The 23,010-nt window shown below is 33.0% G+C and overlaps 3 protein-coding genes and 2 long non-coding RNA genes across 5 annotated transcripts; 1 reads left to right on the forward strand and 4 right to left on the reverse strand.

Moving 5' to 3' along the window:
* Positions 1-1,199: 1,199 nt before the first annotated feature.
* LOC124943572 lies at positions 1,200-1,736 on the reverse strand. The gene has a single exon (XM_047484065.1). The coding sequence runs from the start codon at positions 1,734-1,736 to the stop codon at positions 1,200-1,202; it is 537 nt and encodes a 178-aa protein (XP_047340021.1).
* A 4,534-nt stretch (positions 1,737-6,270) lies between these two features.
* LOC124941195 lies at positions 6,271-7,039 on the reverse strand. Its single transcript, XR_007099611.1, has 3 exons — positions 6,888-7,039; positions 6,639-6,725; positions 6,271-6,293 (listed from the first exon to the last, which is right to left on the reverse strand). It is a non-coding gene; the product is annotated as an uncharacterized LOC124941195 (long non-coding RNA).
* A 74-nt stretch (positions 7,040-7,113) lies between these two features.
* Positions 7,114-8,308, reverse strand: LOC124942730. Its single transcript, XR_007099739.1, has 4 exons — positions 8,290-8,308; positions 8,106-8,169; positions 7,642-7,945; positions 7,114-7,177 (listed from the first exon to the last, which is right to left on the reverse strand). It is a non-coding gene; the product is annotated as an uncharacterized LOC124942730 (long non-coding RNA).
* Positions 8,309-8,632: 324 nt separating this feature from the next.
* Positions 8,633-10,871, reverse strand: LOC124943573 (lysM domain receptor-like kinase 3). The gene is made up of 3 exons (XM_047484066.1): positions 10,612-10,871; positions 9,031-9,144; positions 8,633-8,785 (listed from the first exon to the last, which is right to left on the reverse strand). The coding sequence occupies exons 1-3, from the start codon at positions 10,831-10,833 to the stop codon at positions 8,633-8,635; spliced, it is 489 nt and encodes a 162-aa protein (XP_047340022.1). The 5' UTR covers positions 10,834-10,871.
* A 3,794-nt stretch (positions 10,872-14,665) lies between these two features.
* LOC124942419 (F-box protein At5g06550) lies at positions 14,666-17,567 on the forward strand. Its single transcript, XM_047482924.1, has 2 exons — positions 14,666-16,021; positions 17,102-17,567. The coding sequence occupies exons 1-2, from the start codon at positions 14,706-14,708 to the stop codon at positions 17,340-17,342; spliced, it is 1,557 nt and encodes a 518-aa protein (XP_047338880.1). The 5' UTR covers positions 14,666-14,705; the 3' UTR covers positions 17,343-17,567.
* Positions 17,568-23,010: the final 5,443 nt, after the last annotated feature.

Below are 23,010 nucleotides of genomic sequence, written 5' to 3' on the forward strand. Positions count from 1 at the left end.
GCATCAGTAACTTTGTGATTTGATTTTTAAGTCCGAATAGATTTATTCTTTTGTTATACCCAACCCTCCATATTCCCTAATTTTTTCCATGTTTTCATGCTTCACCAGAACTTTGAACATTAACTAGTTCTTTACCTTTATTGCTTTCCTGTATAGTTTCCTATACATTTTTCTTGGCTTTTCTACTGATTTTTGGTTCATCAACATCCTTTGTACCTCCAGATCAAATTCTTGAACTTCCTTCGTATTATGTTTTTCTTTCTTCCTATTATTGTAGAAGACATAATTATGTTACAAATATAGCATATACATAATAGAGTAATACAGAATACATAAATACCCTGTGCAACAGACCAGGAACCGAACCGCGACCAACCTCAATCGATCGCAGGCAAAGACTTCGCGACCAGAATTCGCAACCATTTTTCCCGACCTTGTTCAAACCCTAATCGATGTTTCTTGATTTCACAACTTATAACCCTAGACAATTTCCTCGATGTGCCAAACGTGTCAGACATGCTGATGATTGTGACTCCGGTCACGTTTCTCGTAACCGACTACTACCGACCGAATTTTGCTCGATTAATGTACCGACTGTTTTAAAAGTTACTAAATTTATATATAAAAGACAAAAAAAAAACTATTAACTCAAACAAATAAATGAATTATATATTTGAATCTTGAAAGGATTAATTGACAGATAAGTTAGAAATGGTACAAATTTAATATAGAATATAAATTTTAATTTAGAAAAATAATCACTAAAACAAATAAATAGTTAGCCGTGAATGTAGTGGAACTAGTTTGAATGATGCTGCAACAAATCAAAAGTATATTGGACTCCAATATTGAGAAACAAAATAAAAAAAGTGCATATGCTTATCAAATAGAAACAATACAATCAAAGATTTTTCATTCTTATATAACTCTTTTAAATCAGCTTAACAATACCTTGTCAACAAGACAAGTTAATGACATCCAAAACAAAACAAAAAACATCTATAATGATCTGTACATAAAACCCATAAACATAAAATAAATTAAAATACATCAAAATGATGACACATCAAAACAATACACACATACAAAACATAAATTAACATAATATATTTGTTTGTGTGTTAGTCTGTGTAGAATAAAAGTAATATTTTCTTTATATATACAAATTTATTTTATCACTGGGATTATTTGAAATTTTTTTATTTTCCAGTTTCTGCCGGAGCAGAAGAAGTACTCCTCCGAGATAGACTTCTCCAAAAACCTCCACTATAAAAATGCTCCCACATTTCCTTCTCCAATTCAACAACATCTTTATCCGACTGAGCAGACATCACATTATCAGTCACCGTCGACGAAGATTCCTCAGAGATTTCTCCAGAAAACGGGTGGATTTGAAGCTCTGTATCATCGCACCCGCACTCACATCGTCGTCTCCGATGAGGAAGTATCCCTCGTTTTATAAGCCAACGTCTTCTCTTCCTTCGAAGAGCCTTACGGCATAGCCCAGCTGGTACCCTATACATGGCAAGGAATAGAATATCAACCAAACCACATGGGCAACAACAACAAACCGCTGCGCATTCCGCCGCGGTTCCTCCGGCAACCTCAGCGAAACGAGAGCTTTTACCGCTGATATTAGCTACGGCATATTTTGGGGAGTATTCTGACCCGACTAGAAGTGGCTGTTGTGTCTTATTGACCGACGACGTCTGTCGAAATACGAGCTTTCGAGGCATCTTTTTTCTGATTCAAAATTGGTATAAAAAAAATCACAGAACCAAACCCAGATTTCTCCATGTAGTAAAAGGATTGGTGTTCTCCATTGTGGAGATAAATAAATTAAGATTCTCCCGTCGAAAGAGATTGATTTAAGACGGGATGGGGATGGTGAAGAAACAAGTATGATAATTTGTTTAATATAGATAAAAGGGTAATTGTCAGAAATTGCCGGATCGCCAACGAATCTTGTCTACAATTTTTTTCTCTCTTTCTCTTAAGAAAGAAATTGGGTGAAAATGATGATGGGTTCATGCTAGTTTGAATATGTATTGAAGGATAAATTTGTAACTCCTATTATTAAGAATTGAATAAATATAATTCAAAATATATATATTTCTCTATCTTTTGTCTATTTCTCTTTTTACCTATTGATTTGTAATATTTATATATTTTATTAATTTATAATATTTATATATTTTGTTTTTTTTTATCTATTTTTATATAGTTTTGAGATTAAAAATAAATAATCAAATAACAATATATATATTTTTAAATATATATTATATTTTTGAGAGTACCATTTTTTTTAGACAATGTCGTGCGTGCAGGAGGAAGTGTTAAATAATAGATTAAATTAGCGTATGACCTCCTATTTAAGGCTGTCAAAATCGAGAATTTACGTAAAATCGTTAACTAGTTGTAAACTCGTAAAATCTAAAATTTACATAAAATCGTAAGAGTTTAATTTTAAAAAAATAATAGATATATATATTATTATTATTATTATATATATATATATATATAATTAAGTATTTTATACCTAACTAATTTTAAAATTTTATATATTTAAATATAAAATTAATTATAAAATAATTATAAATAAATAATAATACTAAAAAATTATACTTAAAATTTAATTTTATTAATTAATTAATTTAAATAAAAAATAATTTTATTTTTAAATTTTTAAATATAAATTTATTTTTTTAAACGTAAAATCGTATAGAATCGTAAAATCGAAATTATTTATAAACCCGTAAACTCGTAAAATTTTATTATCGTAAATTTAAAATCGTAAGAGTTTACCTATTTAAGAGTTTACTTAGAACTAGACTCGTTAACCTAATGTAAAATCGTAAAATCGTAAGATTTTAAGAGTCAACTCGAGATTTTAAAAGCCTTGTTCCTACCTATTATCCATTTTGACCTTAGTTGACCTGAGCGGATGGGCGGGTTGATCTCATCCAGCGGTTCGTGGATCCCTTGACCGCCACTAGATTAGGGTAGGGTTGTTGCAAATGAGTAGAGTACTCGTGAGCCGCTCGCGAGCGGCTCGATCAAAGCTCAACTTGAGTTTAACTTTGACCAAATTCGAGCCGAACTCGAGCCGACTCATTTAATATTCAAGTCGAGCTCGAGCTCATATAACATTTGTTCGATGGTTTGTCGAGCATTTTCGAGCCTCATACTATATAGTATATTTTTTCATTTATTTTAATATTAAAATTTAAAATCTAAAACAAATATTTTTTATTTACTCTATTCATGTTCGTAGTTCATATGTGTCCACATTATAATATGATATGGCTCAAAAATTTAAAATTAAAAATTTTAATTCCCTCATTCGTCATCAAATATATTATATTCAAATATATATATATATATATATATATATACTAAATATATTATATTATAATAATAATATATTCTAATAGTATTATATATTTTTAATTGTATTTTTTTTTATAATTTATCTCACTTATTTAAAAAAATAATCTACTATTTTTATAATTTTTCTTACTTATACATAAGCATTCTCTCATCTTCACAATTTCTATCCCTTATTTACAAACACTCTTCTACCTTCAGCTATTTATTTTTTTCATATTATTTCATTCGAAAATTAATACTCAAGTTACTTAACCATTTCTTTCGTTGAATATATATGGAAGTTTGATATTTTCGTTTAGAAAATAAATTTTGGTTTGAGTTTGAACTCGAATTCGAGCTCGAGTTTGAAATTTTAATTTTAGTCAAACTTTTCGAACCAAGTCTAGCTTATAGGTAAATAGTCAAGTCGAGCTCGAACTCAAATTTATAAATTCGTTCGAGCTCGAGTTTGAGCCGAACTAATAAATCCTTAATTGAGTCAAACTCAAGCTCAAGCTGGTTTGAGCTCGACTCGGCTCATTTGTAGCCCTAAATTAGGGACATGTTTGCTTTGGGTTTCATTTTCTTAATCCAATTAAATTTTAAAATGCTCAACATCATTTATAAAAATTCAAAAAAAATAGAAAATAACTTGTGGCCACTTGTTCTGTCTATAACTTGTCATTCATGGCTCTAGAAATTATTAAAAAAATATTTGAGTGATCCTTGAATAATAAAATCTGATCATTTGGTTTAGTGACCTTAATGTTTGAATTTATTATAGGTTTTAGCTACTTTATGCTTGTGTCATATACATGTTTTTCCCTGCCTACGATATAAATGTATTTGATCTCTCTTTGGCTGCCTATTTTATACCTTACAAATGGATAACCTAAATGCATGCTTATGGATAGAAGGGCATGGTAGCCTAGAATTTAGGTTAGATATAGGTGATGATGTAGACACACGTGGTTAGGATGAAAGTTTCATTCATTAATGCGTAAAATATTGTCATATATTTTTTTAAAGGCTAAAATGTTATTTTTAACGAACGTGTGAGCATAATGTCGATATTTTTTCTTACATATAACCAAACATCGAACACATCAAGGCACTAAGAGCCCCAAATCTACTTTATAACAGGGAAGAGGAAAAAGAGGCTCTTACGCGATTCAGAGACCTCTGTTCTAAAGAGGAAAGTTTTGATAAGCAAAAATCAAGAGAAAATTGGCTTTCATTAGGAGACAAGAATACTTCTTTCTTCTATAAAAAATGTTCATCAAGGAATTTCAGAAATCAAGTCCTAAGGCTCACAAACTCAAATGGAGATGTTTTACAGGGACAAAAAGCAGTTCATGAGGAAGCAATAAGTTTCTACAAAGAGCTGATTGGAATAGAAACTAGCACAATAATAGAGGACAACCGAAGATTGCTTCAACAGATTGTGCAAAGGAAAATCAGTGAAGAAAGTGGTAACAAATTGATTACAATAGTTAGTATGGAAGAAGTTAGAAAAGCTGTGTTTTCGATGAAAGGGGATAAAAGCCCAGGGCCAGATGGTTTCAACGCGAACTTCTTCAAAGAAAACTGGGAAATAGTGGGTAAAGATGTAAGCGAAGGGATTTTGGAATTCTTCCAAAATAGGAAAATGTTGAAGCAATGGAACGTCACAGTGTTGAATTTGATTCCTAAGAATTCAAATCCGGAAAAAATTCAGGACTTTCGTCCTATTTCATGTTGCAATGTTATTTATAAAATTATTTCAAAAATTATTTCGCAACGTTTGAAAACAGTTATTGATAAACTTGTAGGATTAGGGCAATCAGCATTTATTCCCAAACGCTCTATTTCCCATAACATTCTACTCATGCAGAGCTTATTGAATGGATATGGAAAGAAAAACATATCGCCACGTGTGGCTTTCAAAATTGACATTAAAAAAGCTTTTGACTCGATCAGATGAGGATCAATCCACGAATTCCTCCTTGCTGCAGGTTTTCCAATTATTTTCATTGATTGGATTATGCAATGTGTTTCCACTCCTCACTTTGTTGTGAGCGTGAATGGTATTCATGGAGGCTTTTTCAAGGGTGAAAGGGGAGTAAGGCAAGGAGACCCTATATCTCCTTACTTATTCGTCTTAATAATGGAAATTCTTGACTGCATTTTAAAAACACTACAACAAAATAGGCTTACGGCGACGCTTAAAAAGACTTCTGCCAACCCTTAAAAGCGTCGCCAAAAATATTACCGACACTTATTCTTGCGTTGCCAGAAGCAGGGTGGGCGTAAGTTATAACAACGCTAAATTAAGCGTCGGTAAACTTAATTTAAGCGTTGCTAAAAGTATGTTTAATTTTTAACAATTCTTTTATATTTATAATATTGATTTTTTTTTTACAATTTTACCTGAACATTTTTATTTTTAAATTAAATAATTTCATACAAAAATTTTAATTATAACAAAATTAACATAAATTCTCCCAACAAAATTATCTTATAAAATTATTTAATAAAATCATATCATAGTCACAAAAATCTCAAACAAACAAAGTAGTTTTGAACAACAAAAATGAAATAAAAAATTGGAATGGATGATTTTCATCTACTTGATCTTCTCTTCGGCCTCCACTGCAATTACGTAAATGGATATTATTTTTAAGATAAGAAATAAAATAAAAAGTATATCGATGTGAATTAATTATAGATATCTAACTAGAACTAAAAGTGGAAACTATGATTCCGAAATGAAAAAACCCAGAAACTCTTAGAGTTTCGAAAAGCTAGGTTTAATCTTTGCATTTGTTTTAAATAAGCCTTGTAATGTAAAAATCCATTGCAGTCTTACCTTGAACTCTGACAAATCTGAACAACGTCCTATGGAGCCTGGAAGATCTTTTCGTTGATTATTTGAGCATTTAAACCTACAAACCACAAAATTAAAATTCATGCAAACAAGATGCACCTGTCTATATAGATGCATAACTAATATTTTTTCTCGTTATACGTATATACTGAACTCACTGTCCATATTTTATTCGAAGCTAATATCCTAACAGTATTGACACAAAGATGGATAAATCATTAAATTTTTAAGAAAATGAATCATATGATTGTTCATTGTACAATGAAAATATAATCTTATCCAGGTAAAGCAATTGGAGTATCATGTGTCCAACCTCAAATAATCAGGAAAAAAAATATGCACCCATGGAGTTGCCAACTACACCTCTTAACAAATGAAGAAAAAGTCAAGGTAAAGAGCCTACTTGACCAAAGCAGTTGCCGATCCAATTTCTTCAGGTATGCTGGATATCATGTTAAATGAAACATCTAATGATTTTAGCATGTGAAGCCTGTGAAACAATGATACAGATCATCAATTGGACGATGCCATTTCCAAAGCACAAAATGATTAAGCAAAAAGAGGGACAATTAAAATACAAGACCTCAAAAAAGAACAAATACAAATTTAATCTAAAGAAACCAGTTACTAGAAAGAAATGAACAATACATACTCGCCTATGGCAGCCGGCAGGAGGGATAGCTTGTTGTGTCTAACATTAAGTACAGACAATAAAGGCAAGTTTCTGAGATCTTCCCTCAACGATTCAATGTTATTATGCGCTAAAATAAGCTTCTGTAGCTCCACGGTCTACAAACATTAACTTTCTTTAGTAACATCTTATGTCAATTTATCTTAGCTGATTCAGAATGTTAAAAATGAAGGAATGCGATTATTACTTCCCACCATTTCTCACTGCCTCCAATAGCATCCATGCTTTTGTATACTTCATTTGGCACTTCACTGATACAAAATAAGAACAACTAAGACATAAAAAACATATTTAACAAATTTCTCATCTAGGAACATATCTTTAACAACGAATGATTTCTCTTAGGCATACTAAGTGTTGTAAGGATATAGTAAGAAGGTAAGCATAAGTTGTAAGTACTTAAAGCAGAAGATTATTTCCTTCTGCAGATGGAAGAATACACATCTCTTTCCAAAAAATCTCAAAAAAATAGACAAATGCATCTGACTTTAAAAACATAAACAGTTTAGATCACCAGTGATCATGCATAGAAGAATACAAGCTACAGTCTAGACATTAACAGTATATGAACAAACAAACAAACTACAGTCTAGACAATAGAACCAACAAATACACGCTAAGATAGTCCATCCGATTAGTCGCTTAATTAGGATTACAAGTGAAGAAAATGAGATAAAGCTTGAGGAATCATGAACTGTAAAGAGAGATGAATCACCTTAGTGAACGGTTGGAGAGGTTGAGGGAACCGGAAGCTCTTGCATCTTTCAAGAAACAATCCATAGACGGAAACCGGAAGGTCTTGCTCTTATTTAAAAACAAGTCAACCACACATAGCCAGAAAAGTTGCCAATGTTTTTCTTTCCTGTCATAAAAAAATAGAAAGGACTATTATAATGCTCATAAATGAATACACTATACCAAAGTCAACCTTCAACCCTGTTAACAGCAACCACATTCATTATTCTAACTCCCCGTTAATTTACTCTATTAACCTCGCTCCATTAATCATACTTGTGACCCTATTTGATTAGCCATCAAAATAATACTAATAGATGTCAGAAATGGGCATTTCTGCCATTTCAGCATAAATAAAATCTGACCCATTGATGAACAAACCAATTGATGCCATTTAATAATGAATGATAAATAATGAATAATAAAAAAAAGGGATTTCCAGACCTGATTTCTCCCATTAAACACAGCTCCTCTTCTTATACCATTTTCCAGTCACCATTGCTCACTACTTAACCAACGAACCAGATCCATTCAAGAATCAGGAAACAGACAACAACTTCTTCTTCTCCTTCTCTCTTATTATTATTATTATTCAAAAATTAATAATAATAATAAGAAGAAAAATTACAGATTTTTATGATTGCTTTCACTTTCAGCCTCCTCTCTTCTCTTTAGTAGTATTATCTTCTATTTCAAGAGCTGCACAACACTAAAGCTTAATTATCAATATATTAGAAAAAATGGGAATCCACCTGATTATAAATAAAAACAAGCTAACCTCATCAGTTAATAAATGAAGAAACAGCAACCCCATGACAGGCATATATCTATATGAGAATGTTATATTACACATCTGACCAATGATCTGAACAGCTTAGAATAGAATAGAAACTAACCTTTTTACATAATCTCTTTACCCACATGATCCAAAAAAATGAACAGAAAGAACTCTTTGGATGATGGGTTGCAGTTTAGAACTCCAAATCTGTTTTTTTGCTCTTCTTCACAGTAACTCTGCTGACACCAGGAATGAACTTCATTCCAAGCTTAAGCATTGCCTTCCTGCTCTTTTTCTCGCTTCTGCTTTGCTTTAATCTGCTAGTTGCATCAACTTGACCTGCCATCTTCTCAAAATGTTGTCACATTTAGTCAAACATAATCTTCTTCATTACATGTACTTGAAAAACAAATTAGTTAATTAAGTATTATTTAAATTTTGTGAGGAAATCATTTCTTTTGAATGTCTGACATCTCTCAAACACAGTTCACAGAATATGATAGCATGAAAGCTAATTAACATCAATATTGATTTCATATAGAACCCTAGAGAGCTCAGTCTTAAACAAATGTGTATTTGAACAATAGAGACCGGAATTTGAATCAATCTGTACAATTTATCTTCAACGTCATCTTCATCTTTGTCATCATCATCCTCATCATCGTCATCCTTTTCATCATCATCTTCAATAATAAGTTTCCCAGACTGCATATTACAGAACCATAAGTTCAACTTACAATGATTATTTTAGCTTGAAATGTGTGACCGAGTTAAGAAATCAAACAACTAGAGTTATGCAGGTACAAGTTTAAAAGGAAATAACATGATTGGGTCCCTAAATACCTTTAAACAATACATAATCTAAATACAATGTTAAAGGAATATACAAAATCTTCTTAAAAATGTTGACAAATTAAGTTTTACAGGAATCACTGATGAAATATGGCTCTTAAAAGACATTTAAAACAATAAGCATGGGTTTCTTTATCCTAAGTTCACCCTTCTAATTTTAACTTCTCTTTTAAGGCACCCCACAGTACAAAGAAGATAACTATAAAAGATTATTGAGATAACTGCAAAAACTAGTTAGTAATCAAACCTCATCTTCTGCATTTTTTTGTCTCCTCAAATGCATACTTTTCTGCCTGTAATCCCCAAACACAAAATCTTAGAACATGAATAACAATGTTTCTACCTCGAAACTAGCCTTGAACTTTGAGGATTGACAATGTTTCTACCTCGAAAAGGAAGCATCGATGCGATGGAGATACTACTCATCTCAACAGGAGATCTGTTCAATAAATTATCATATAAATTAGTTCATCAAGTCGATAAGTAAGTTCGAACTAAAGCTTAATCGTGAAGATTCAGATCGTTAACCTAAAAACTCGAGGAGATATAGGTTTCTTTGTCGGGATGCCGAAGGAGGTGCCGGACGACTTCGCCTTCGCACTGCTGTAGAATCTCAACAATGCGCCACGGACGGCGGCGTTGGATCAGTCTTTGTATGTTTAGATCAAATTGTTATCTTCTGCTTTTCATTATTCTAAATTGTGAAAAAAGGGGATGTATTAGCTTTATCATGCAGGTTAAGAATTAATTGGTAACTAAACCGTATATCTATCTTGAGTGTCACCTGTTCAAAAAGTCCACACAAATCAAGGTCATATGATAATGCTATTAGCTGGAAAGCATTCATAAAGGTACTATGTGGTTTCTCCTTCTCTGTCTCTTTTCTCTCCTACTATGGGACAATCTGCTCAGAATATATCCAGATATTTTTATTCTACTTGAGATTATCAGCATCTTACTCTTATCTTCATTTGACTAATTCAACTGCTCCAATCCATGTTACCAGGCACCATCATCAACAGGCGGTGCTAGAGCAGAAGCAGGAGTTGGAGGAACAACTCTCTCTGCAGGATATGATGGCTCGCCAGGAACTGCAAACATTTGAACAAAAAAAAGGTTAAAAACATTAAACTCTGTTTCAATCAAGCAATAATAGATTAAGAAATCAAAAAGGATGATGATATTGATAATAGATTAAGAAATAAAAAAGGATGATGATATTGATACGTACCTGAATTTAAAGGAATATAGTAAAGAGATTCAACAGTAACATTATCAGAAATCAGAATTAACAATTTCATTAACAGATTCAATACTAACCCCAAATCTAATTGCTAAAGATTCAATACTATCACTCTCTCCCATCACGTAACCCATCGGGTAGTTCCGCAACTCACTCGAACATCCACAAAACAGATTTAACGAAACAATTGATCCAGCTCTAGCCGCCCTAGTATAATTAGGAAGAAAAGCTAAACCCTTGTATGCATCGATCTTAATATCGTGAAGAGATACTCTATTTTCCCTAATTGTAAACGTCATATTCGTCAAATAATTATTTAATAACGGAGAACAGGAACAATTCTTACGGATGAAGACGCAATCTCGACCGTTTCATTCGACTGTGATATCGTGTGGAAGCACGTCGAACATGGATTGGAGCAGTTGAAGTGTCTCGTTTGCGTTTGGCTTGAAGGCGATGAAGAATGAGGCAATGAGCATACTCGAGATGAATCGGAACACAGATAACACAAATCTAGAATTGTAGAATTTGATTGAGATGAATATTTTACATACATAGAAATAGAGATGAGATGAATGGAGAGACTACTCACGAATTGGCTGCTGCAGAGAAGACGAACGGGCTGCTGTGAAGAAAGAACTGATTAGGTTAAAAAATAACAAAAATGAATTTGGGATTGAATTTGGGCTTTTCTACGTATAGAATAATTCTTAATTTTAAAAAATATATAAGTTAATTTTTATTTTTAAATATATATAATGTTTAATTATTTTATTTTTAGTTTATATTATTTTTTACTTTTTATTTAATTAAATTTAAATAATTATTAAATAAAAAATCGATTTTAATAAAAAAAATTAATAATACTATAAAAATTAAAAAAATATGTTATATAAAAAATAATAATAAAATTTTATGGTTAATAAAATTTTAAGTCAATTTTAATTTAAAAAAAAATTAAAATAATGAAATAAAATATTTTTAAAGTTTAAAAGTAAAACATAAAAATATAAAAATTTAGAATAGTTAAATTATAAGGTTATTATGAAAGTTTATAAATATATATTAAAAAATAAAGGTGGTTGTATAGGTACAAAGGTTGGCAAAAGATTTTTATCTTTTAGTTTTTACCCACGCTTAATATGCGTTGGCATATAAGCGTCGCCAAAAGTCTTTTTTGTTGTAGTGAAATGCTTCTGAGAAGTCATCATTTCAAATTTCACCCGTACTGCAAAGAAGAAGCAATAACCCATATATGTTTTGCAGATGATCTGTTTTTTGTGGCTTATGCGGATGTTGAATCTGTTAGTATAATCAAAGAAGCTCTAACAATCTTTTCGAGTATTACAGGTCTATACATCAATGAGGACAAAAGTCAGGCTTTCTATGGAGGGGTTAATGAAGAAAGGAAAGAAAACATTTTCAATATTATGGGAATCAAGGAAGGTGAACTACCAGTGAAATACCTTGGAGTACCCCTGTCATCAAAACAACTCCGATACAATCACTTTAGACAACTGGTAGAAAAGGTTAGAAATTCTGTTTTGGGTTGGGCTACGAAAAAACTGTCTTATGCAGGTAGAATCGAGCTCGTTAAAAGAGTCATTTTTGAAATTATTGGCTACTGGGCACAACAGATACTCATCCCAAAGAAAGTAATGGCTGAACTCGATAGAATCATGAGAGACTACATATGGGGAACACAAGGCAGAGGAGGAAAAAAAGTCAAATGGGAGGATGTTTGCACTCCCATAGAAGAAGGAGGACTAGGAATAAAAAGTTATGTTGAATGGAACAAAGCCCTCACCATCAAGAGCTTATGGGAGTTGGAGCAAAAAGCGGACTCCCTATGGGTCAAATGGGTGCATACAAGATTTATGAAAGAAGATCAGAGTATCTGGACACTAAGCATCAACGAAAGAATGGCATGGTCATTGAAGAAAATCCTAAAAACAAGAAAAGATGCCTTTCAAATGGTGAAAACCACAATTAGAAATGGAAGAGGGGTACTATTCTAGCATGATCCTTGGCTGGATAATATTCCCATTATATTCAAAGAAGAAATGCAAGGAAACAAAGTTAGAAGAGAATACATCAAGTACTCATTTAGAGACGTATATGAAGGTAGATGTGATTCACTTTTGAGGCGTATTCCAGAAAGTGATAGAATCCTAAACCTAATGAGGCAGAAGCAACTCAATGAAAATAATGATAAAATAAGCTGGAAAACAGAAAGCAATGAGAAGCTTATTACAGGAAAGGCATGGGAAATTGTTAGAACAAGAGGACAGGAGGTAGATTGGCATAATGTGGTATGGTCTCCAAAGATTATTCCTCGTCACCAATTTATTCTCTGGCTAGTATACAGGAAAAGGTTGACAACAAAAGACAGAATTCGAAAATATATAAACATTCCTGATATCAACTGTGTCCTATGTTCGGGAGTTGAGGAAAGCATAAACCATTTATTTGGGGAATGCTCTTTTGTAATACAAATCTGGAGAATGTATGCTGCAAACATGAACATCATCAACTTTCCAAGAATATGGGAAGAAATCCAAGAGTGGATGAAGAATAAAGCAAAAGGAATATCCTTCTATGTAAGTATGTTGAAATGCTACTTTGGAGCAGTAATCTACAATATCTGGAAAGAAAGAAATTCAAGAACTCACAGTGGAAGAAGTAGAACCGCTGAAGATATTTGAAGAGATATAACTTCAGATGGAAATGCACTCATTCAATCCTGGAGAGGAATCGAAAGGAATGAAGAGAATAGAAAGCTCTGCCATATATGGGATATTTCGTTTGAGAAGGTCACAAGTAGAACAAAAGTAAAAACGTTGTAGGAGCTAATTGATTATTGTTATTGTCTGTAATTCAATTATTGTTTCATTGTCAAATCTAGAAATTGTCTAGATCTGATCTTAAACTTTTGTATTTTTTTCCCTCTTTTGGGTTTTTTTAATGAAATGGCACTAAGCTGTTTTCCCCAAAAAAAAAACATCGAACACATAAGAATATTGTAAAAATATATATTTTTTTTTAATTTTTCAAATAAAAAAATTAAGTGACGACTCTAAAAAAAGTCGAACTAGTCTAGATCGATGATTTTAGAGATGAGCTCAATACTTTGTCTCTAAGATAGTCAATCAATTTTAGAATTTATAGAAATAAACTCCAGTATTATTTTGGTCAATCATCCAACTCGAGATTTGAAAAATAAAAAGACATGGAGCTAATAATAATTCGAGTATATTTCCTTGCATTACCATTTTAGACGTGTACAATTACATATAATAATAAATATGTTTTAAAATAGAATCTTATTGAGAAAATGAATTAAATTTTGTTGTATATCAATGTGTATTTATTTTAAGTGTATCGAATAAAATATATTGAAGACAACTTACTATATAAGAATGACAAATTACTATATAAGAATGACAAAATGACAACAAAGATTATGTGAAAATTCAAAATATTTGTTATGAACAACAATCAAAATTTGTAGATATGTGTTCGTTTCATTTTTTGAATGTGAATATCTAACCATGTATTATATTTAGAGTAGTTCTTATAGGATGATGAAAGCTATGTAACTAAGAAAATTGATTACAATGCTATCATTATCATTCATTAAATTAATTTTTAAATACTCTAATAATTTTAGTTAGGATTTAGGGGTAAGGTTTAGGATTTAGTTTTAACCAACAAAACTTTCTTCACCAAATATATAAAAAAAAAAAGACAAACTTCAAAAAAGTTTATAAATCAAACAAGACAGAATCCTAACATAAATATTCCAATCCATCAAATAAAATTCTAACCTAAAAATTCAAAGTAACAATCTTTAGAGCTTGTTTAATTTAGGGTTTTTAAGGTATTATGTTTTAGAAAAAAACTTAATTTCATGTTTTTTTTAATTATTAAATTGTTGTTTTAATTTTATTTTACTAAATTTATTTAAATTCTAATAATTTAAAATTATTAAAAAAAAAGCTAAAGAGATATTTTCATATTTGTTTTATAAATAATTGATTTAATGGTTGAAAAATAGAATAAACACAAGATCAAATTAATATATACTATTACTTCAATTTCTCTGTTTTACCCATCCCTGGGTTTTTCCATCCTCACTACTTCGGCGGCTGGTGGCAGCAGAGCCGCTTGAATGATGCTTGGATACAAGAATTTGTTGTTGAGATCTTCTAGACACAGGAAGAGAAGAAGAAACGACAGTAAAAGTAAGTCAACAACAACTCAAAGTAAGAAAATCTTTGTTGCAGAAACTAAACAATCGTCAAATTTTGCAACGAAAGTTGCAGAAGAAGAAGAAGGAGAAGAAGAAGTTGGTTTCAGCTTGAAGACTTGCCATTACAACAATCATGTCGTTCAACCACTTGGAAATCTCTATTTCATCCCAAATTTACGCAACTGCAGAGATACAGGTCTAGGTAATCTCCAAAAGTTAACAGATGAACTTGTACTCGACATTCTTGGCTTATTAGGCGGAACCCATTTGGGGATTTTATCTACTGTTAGTAAATCGTTCTACGTTTTCTGTAACCACGAACCTATATGGAGAAATCTCGTATTGGAGAATTATAACGGCGAGTTTCTCTATAATGGGTCATGGAAATCGACTTTTATTGCCACATTCAGCCCTTCATTTTCACTCTCCAGATCTGTGCCAACATGCTTAAAAGTTAGGGATTTCTTTTCTGATTATCTATTTCAGAGTTGGCTTTGCGCAAACCTTGAAATGAAACCCGAATGGCTTGAAAGGGATAACATACAGAGGAGAAGGGGAATTTCAGTTGATGACTTTGTAAAGAATTTTGAGGAACCAAACAAACCTGTATTATTGGAGGGTTGTATGGACAATTGGGTTGCATTTAAAAAATGGGATAAGGATTATCTGGTTAAGACTTGTGGCAGTGTCAAATTTTCAGTTGGACCGGTGGAGATGAAACTTGATGATTTCTTTATGTATTCAGAGCAGGCTAAGGAAGAAAGACCATTATACCTATTTGATTCATCGTTCGTAAAAAAAGTTCCAGAACTTGGATCAGGTTATGAAATACCAGAATACTTTAGAGAAGACCTTTTTGGCATTTTGGGTAATGAGAGACCAGATTATAGATGGATTATAGTTGGACCAGCAGGATCAGGTTCTTCATTCCACATTGATCCGAATTCGACTTCTGCTTGGAATGCAGTAATCAGAGGCTCGAAAAAATGGGTTTTGTTCCCACCAGATGTTGTTCCTCCTGGGGTGCATCCGAGCCCAGATGGGGCTGAAGTGGCTTCTCCAGTCTCGATTACTGAGTGGTTCATGAACTTCTATGAAGAAACAAAGCAATGGAAGAAGAGACCAATTGAGTGTGTTTGTAAGGCTGGGGAAGTCATATTTGTGCCCAACGGATGGTGGCATTTAGTTTTCAATTTAGAAGACTCCATTGCAATTACACAGAATTTTGTCAGCAGGTAATAGCGTTAGTCTCTCTCTCTCTCTATGTGCATTTGAGATTGTTTTGTCTTTGTTTTATAGATGCAACAAGGTTTGATATCTTTAATCATTAATCATCGTTTGTTGGACCAATTTGTTGAGATATTGGTTTTGATTATTTTCAATCAAAATAGATGTCAATGATCCATTTGGAAACATTTTTTTTTTCTTTTCCTTGTCAGATATGTCATCTTGATGTCGATCTGGAAAAATTTCTTTTTGAAAACATAACTTAGTTAGAAATATATGATGATTCGAAACTTGTTTCAAACTGGGCCAAATTTGTCTTTGGTTTTATAGATTCATAACAATAGAAGGAATAGGATTCTCACTGCAATAAAAAGTGAGTACATGTGGGAAAACAATTCTGCAAAACCGACCATTGTGAACTAACACAATTCATACATATATCCCATGGGTATTAGACTCAAACTTTAGGACTGAAATAAAATAATTCTAAGCTTTACCTTTCCGATCTTGACATTATGTTTCTTTTCCCTTTACAAATCACATAATCCATGCAAACTTAATCACTACTCAAACGATGTTTTCTCCACTCAAGTTTTGACCTACCTTCTTTTACCACTTTGTAGTGTCCTTATTCCTCTCATTGGTATCACATTCAATAGCTTTTACTGCTTTTTGAACTGTCCCATCTTTTGTCATCAAACAAAAATTAACAACTGTGAGCTTCACCACACCTAAACACATCAACCCTCAAAATATCAACCATATAACCACTATTTGTAGGACAAATTTTCAAACCCAAAGTCCTCATTCCACACAGTAATACATTTCTGAAATAATATTTTTGAACACATCAAGATTTGATCGACTATTATGTTTTCTGGCCAATAGGAATAGTTATGATATGACAAATGGTATTGTAAGTCTGGTTATATAATTTCAGATAATCTTGACAATATGAACTTCCATTATTTCGATTGTGATCTCTCCTCAAATCAATTTTTTCATCTGCAAAAATTATTTGCGTTTATTCAGTAACTGAAGAGGGCAGTTGATGATTCTGTGATACATATTTGTTTTTTCATGTACAGGAGGAATTTGTTGAACGTTTTAGATTTTATCCAGAGGCCTAATGCCAAGAACCTTGTGTCTGGGACAAGAGATCGAGTGAACTTGCATGACAACTTTAAGGCCGCAATTGAGACATCTTTCCCTGGAACTATTGCCGAATTGATGTCTAAAGAAGCGGAGAAAATTGCGCAGCTTAAGAAACCTACATTCTGGGAGGCTGCAAGCGATGCCAAAGGAGGTGCCTTTAAGTTCTCTTTCTAACTTAAGGAGGAGGATTATACTTACCTACCCTTTACAAATATAATGCATCACTATTTTGTTATTTTATTTATTATTTACAAATATTGAACTTTCTAATGCTCAGATAATTTCTTTCGGGTTTATCAAGATTTTGAATGAATGGTTGGTTGGTTGTTAAACACAATGATCCATTTGGATGGAAATTTAGTTTTTTTTTTATTAAGTTAGGTTTTTATATTTCTATTTACAATACTCAACCAGCTGAGTAGCCTAATAATGATATAGAAAATATCCAAATATCTAGAAGATAAGTAGTATTTCAAATTTTCACCAAATAAAATAAAGTGAGACATAAAACTCTCAACTATACATGGTACAATTGAAAAATGCCTCAAATAAATATTCAATAATGCAAAACTATTAATCATTTATACCTTTGAGGCTTTTATTTTCAGTTTCTTGCTGCAAAATCTCTCTATCTATATTAGTTTTTATTGATTCAAGCACACCTAACACATTCACTCCTTTGCTAAAGACAAGTTTAGATTGTGAAGTTAATCGGTACAATCATGACAGAGCAGGTTTATCTCTTAAACCTTTGTTGTAAATCGTGCTGATCGGAATCGCCCGGTTGCTTATTTTCTTGGTTTGCTGGATTGTTGTTTGGTCTATACTTATAAGTTATAACAGGTTTAATCGTCGGGGCGACTTTTCAAAATAGTTCTTCAAAACTAACTCTCCTCAAATCCTATCTCTATGGTTAAAAGATCATCATCCGAACAGTTCCTAATTCAGTCAGAAATCAAATCGGGAAAAAACCATTCAATTAATTCTATAATGACTTGCTAACCTCCTTCATTTTTTAGGCCACAACAATAACATTATTTCGAACTACTGTAACAACACAAGTGAACCCCTTGACTTCCAGACTACTACAAATCACAATCTATGCATCCAGATTCCAGATTCCCACTATATATATATATATCAAAATATACTATGATGTCTAACACAGACTATTCACCTTATAATCAATAAGCCCACGGATGATGGGAACCACAACATCATCTGTAAAACAATAAATCATGCATAAGCTCCCAAGTCCCAACAATAGTGGTGATCAGGAAACTGATGAAAGTATGGAACCTTGAAGGTATCCATATGACGAAATTTTCTGGCTTCAACTATCCTCCATTGAAGATCAATATAAAATTCTAGAAGGGAGACCTTAGACTCTACATTCTATGCTCCTTATGGTTGAACCATTCTATCATTATGTCCCTATCAACCAATACCTTTTCTCTATTGCACTAGTTTGTGCAATACTAATCTCCATTAATTTGTGCAAACTTTACTAGTCTCCCCTATTTATTACGCAAACTAAACAATACTAAAACTTAGCTCTATTTTTCAGAGCTTGGTTTGTGGTGATATCAATATCACACATATCAAATGAACTAGCCTCAAAATAAAAGTCCTGCAGAGTAATAACAAAGGGATATCTAGGTATTTTCCTCACTTTAGTCTGATTTTGCTAATTATACATTTAAGGAATTCTGAAATTGCTCCCTAGCTAACCTAGGACATTAATTCCACTTACAAATATAAATGTATTAGTGATTTGAAATTTTAATTTCCTATTTTAAATTCATGTCATCAATGTATTTTAAACTGGCCAAGCAATTTTAGCCTCGAATTTGAACAGACTCGAATGCTTACAATTTTAGTCATTTGAATTTTGAGGTTATGTTCCAAACGAACGTCCGTCATCTACTTTATTGAGCATCGTCAAGCTGTGTGGAACGAATTGTCCTAAGTCAGCATCTCAGTGGACACGTCTCCAGAGCAGCTAGTGAGCATGGTGTGCGGCATAGCACCATACTAATGTGGCATTAGACGATTCAGACTTAGCTCCATTTGACGCGAATAATTCCAAGGCCTTATACATTTCGTGAGTATGGAAGGCAAAACTGTTCCTATGGCTTTGGTAGACAACTGATCGGCATTGAACATTTGTTCATGAAAGACGTTAAAGAAAATTGGGGTACTTAAAAGAAAGTTCTTCCATCAGACTGATGTGTTCATGGTTTTGACAGCCTGAAGAAAGACATCATGAGTAGCTTCAAGACAACGGTACAGACAGTTGGAGTTTCATCGTGATAGACATAACGCCATCGTATAGCATCATTTTGGGTAGACCATGGTTGCATCAGATCGGAGCAGTTGCATCGACTCTACATCATAAGGTTCGTTTCGTACCCCAAGGAAAGATGATCACCATAAATGGAAAGTCGTATGTTACAGTAGGAACAAGTTCAACACACGCTACATCTAAGGAAATGCACCTTAACGATCCCACCTACCCTAAATGGACAATTTGTAAAAGAGGGATAAACTCTTCCTTATTTCAAATTCCTAGAACCCTTCATCCATTAAACCTCAAAACGTTGATTTCTAGGTTTGGAAATATTTTTTTGACGGTTTTCTTACCCAAACCCCTTTCTTTTCTATAATCAGGGGAACCTGACAATTGACAAGACATGCTGGATAGAATGCACGAGCTTTTCCATGAACACGGTCTAAGATCAAAAGACATATCTATGGTGCACGAACTAGTCCTTTTAAGCCATTTAGGACAGAAGAATTAATCCACAAGGATTCAAATTGTGAGGATGCTACTGAAAGCGAAGAAGACTATCCATATCTAACGAAACAATCGTTCGACATCAAGCGAATGCTATTTTCTAAAAATAATCCTAATGTAAAACGAACAATCTCTAAACTATAATTGAGAAAACATATCTGCATGCTGAAACAATTTTTAATAACTCTGATTCACTTGAAATTTCGATAAATATTTTTTTTTAGATAACGAAAAAGAAGTTTTGATTACACGCCCTCTAACATAGCTTTTAAGTCAAAAATGACTTACGAAATTAAACACTATTTAGATAAGAAGGAGAAGAATGTGTCCACTGTAGAAGAAACAATTGAAATAAATTTGAACACAGAAGAAGATTTTCAAATTGTTTTAATTGGTAAAAGTTTAAACGATCAAGAACGAGAAAATTTAACAAAAATTTTAAAAATAAACAAAGATGTGTTTTCTTGGTCTTATAAATATATATCAGGTATCGATCCTCAGATTATTCAGCATCAAATACCCTTGTACGAGGATGCCAAGTTGGTGAAACAGAAGCTCCGAAAATGCGAGCAGTTGTCGTGGAGAAGATCAAAGAGGAAGTCCAAAAACTCGACGCAGGATTCCTTGAAGTGGTAGACTTCCTAGAGTGGGTCGCAAACGTAGTCCCAGTCACAAAGAATGATGGAAATATCTGAGTGTGCATCGATCATCGGGATCTCAACAAAGTTAGTCTCAAAGACAATTTTCCTTTACCACACATCGACGTGTTGGTGGATCACATAGAAGAGCATCAACTCCTTTCATTAATGGATAGGTTCTCATGATACAACCAAGTGTTGATGCCCCTAGAAGACAAGGAGAGGACGGCGTTCATCACAGAAGTTTGATATTTTACAATAGAATCATGCCTTTTGGACTGAAGAACATAAATGCAACGTACTAGATATCAACTACAATAATCATGCACGACATGATCCACAAAGAGGTAGAAGTCTACATTGGTGACATGATTGTTAAATTGAAAGATCAAGAAGGACACATCGAGAATCTCGACAAGTTTCTACAACACATCAAGAATTTCCAATTTAGACTCAACCCAAAGAAGTGTACTTTCAGAGTGATAGAAGGAAATATGTTAGGCATTCTAATCACACAAAGAGAAATCGAGGTAGATCCAAGCAAAATTGAAGTAATCACGGCCATGCCAGCTTCTCGAAGCGAAAATAAGTGTGAGACTTTCAAAGTAAAATCCCATAAATAAGCCGTTTCATAAACAAGATGACCATGACATGCAATCCATTGTTCAAACTTCTAAGGAAGGATGAAAGATTCGTCTGGGATGACGCTTGTCAAAACGAATTCGAGAAGATTAAGGAGTAACTTAAGAATTCTTCTATTCTATTTCTAATGCCTCCAAGGCCAGATGTTCCACTAATTCTCTATCTAACGAGGACATAAACTACAATGGGGAGTCTACTCGCTCAGGAGAACGAAGAGAAGATAGAAGTCACAATCTACTACTTGAGAAAGCGAATGACAAGCTATGAGCTTAACTATTCGCTAGTAGAAAAATTGTATTGACCCCTAACTTGGATTATAAAGAGGCTAAGGCATTACATTCAAGCCCACACAATAAAATTGGTGTTATGGTTAGATTCAATTTTTCACTTGTTCCAAAAGACGCTCTTGTCACCCAAACTAGCTAAGTGGATGATGATGATCTTGAAGTACGACATCGATTACACTGTCCATAAGTCAATCAAAGGAAGCATTGTACTAGACTTTTTACTGATCAACTAGAAGACGACGAGGAGTTGGCATTTCAAAACGACGAAGTGATGACCTTAGATCCTATAACCTATAAGATATTATTCGATGTAGCTTCAAGCAAACAAGATTACGACATCGATTTTGCTCATACATCATGTTAGAACATACAATCCAATCTTAGTGAAGCTCGAGTATCTTATGATGAATAATGAAGCAGAGTACGAAACATACATTTTGGCTTGAAGATATCTCACGAGAAAGGAGCCAACCTCTTAGAAGTGGTAAGAGACTCAAATTTGGTTATTTCACAAGCTAAAGGTGAATGACAAGTAAAATAATAAAACCTCAAACCCTACCATAAACACTTATCCATTTTGATAGCTAAGTTCGAACATCTAATGTTCACGCACGCTCCAAGGAGTCTTAATTGATTCGTAGACGCTTTGGCCACGTTAATAGTAATGACATCAATTCAAAAAGGAATCGAGATCAAACCCTTAAAGATTTGACATAAGGAGAAGAGAGACTTTGAGAAGAAGATGATAGCCAACACTGAAGTAGTTCCTAAAGCATTATTCAAACTTCTACAGAAGTACGTCGAACATGGTTAATATCCTCAAAATTTCCAAAAAAGAGAGGAGAGTTTTGCGTCAATACGTAACCAACTACGTGTTGCTCACAGGAAAGATATATTGACGATACTTCAATGGTCAAAACATGTTGTGTATCGACCATCCTCAAGCATCCAAGATCATTGAAGAAGTACACGCAAAAACTTATAACCCACACATGAACAACACTTTCAAAGAAGATCCTTCGCTTTGGTTATTACTGACAAAACATAGAACAAGAATGTGTAACATATGTCAAAAAGTGTCATCAATGTCAAGTCTACATGAACTTGAAGCACACTCCAACATCTTAGTTATAAAACATGACTTCACCATGGATATTTTCAACGTGGGGAGATAAATATCATAGGGAAGATCTATACTCACGCTTCAAACGAACATGAGTTCATCCTCGTAGCTATCGACTATTTTACTAAGTGGGTCGAAGCTCAATCTTATAATATTCTCAAGTCATCACATGTTACTAAGTTCATACACAATAATATCATCGCATGCTACAAAGTTCCTCAAGATTTGATCTCAGACAATGGTGGACACTTTTGAGGTGAAGTACTCAAAATACTAGATGAATACCATATCAAACACTAAAAGTCATTACCTTATCGCCCTCAAATTAATGGTGCTATAGAAGTTGCAAATAAGA

This window comes from Impatiens glandulifera, chromosome 6 (assembly GCF_907164915.1).
Source record: "Impatiens glandulifera chromosome 6, dImpGla2.1, whole genome shotgun sequence".
NCBI classification, from domain to species: domain Eukaryota; kingdom Viridiplantae; phylum Streptophyta; class Magnoliopsida; order Ericales; family Balsaminaceae; genus Impatiens; species Impatiens glandulifera.

Excerpts from the sequence above, each read along its gene's own strand:
- LOC124943572 (XM_047484065.1), bottom strand. The coding sequence starts at position 1,736 with ATGCCTCGAAAGCTCGTATTTCGACAGACGTCGTCGGTCAATAAGACA.
- LOC124943573 (XM_047484066.1), bottom strand. The coding sequence starts at position 10,833 with ATGACGTTTACAATTAGGGAAAATAGAGTATCTCTTCACGATATTAAG. Across the intron at positions 9,145-10,611 it reads CTTTAGCAATTAGATTTGGG|TCTGGGAAACTTATTATTGA; the intron begins GTTAGTATTGAA and ends TGTAATATGCAG. Across the intron at positions 8,786-9,030 it reads ACAGATTGATTCAAATTCCG|ATGGCAGGTCAAGTTGATGC; the intron begins GTCTCTATTGTT and ends CATTTTGAGAAG.
- LOC124942419 (XM_047482924.1), top strand. The coding sequence starts at position 14,706 with ATGATGCTTGGATACAAGAATTTGTTGTTGAGATCTTCTAGACACAGG. Across the intron at positions 16,022-17,101 it reads ACACAGAATTTTGTCAGCAG|GAGGAATTTGTTGAACGTTT; the intron begins GTAATAGCGTTA and ends TTTCATGTACAG.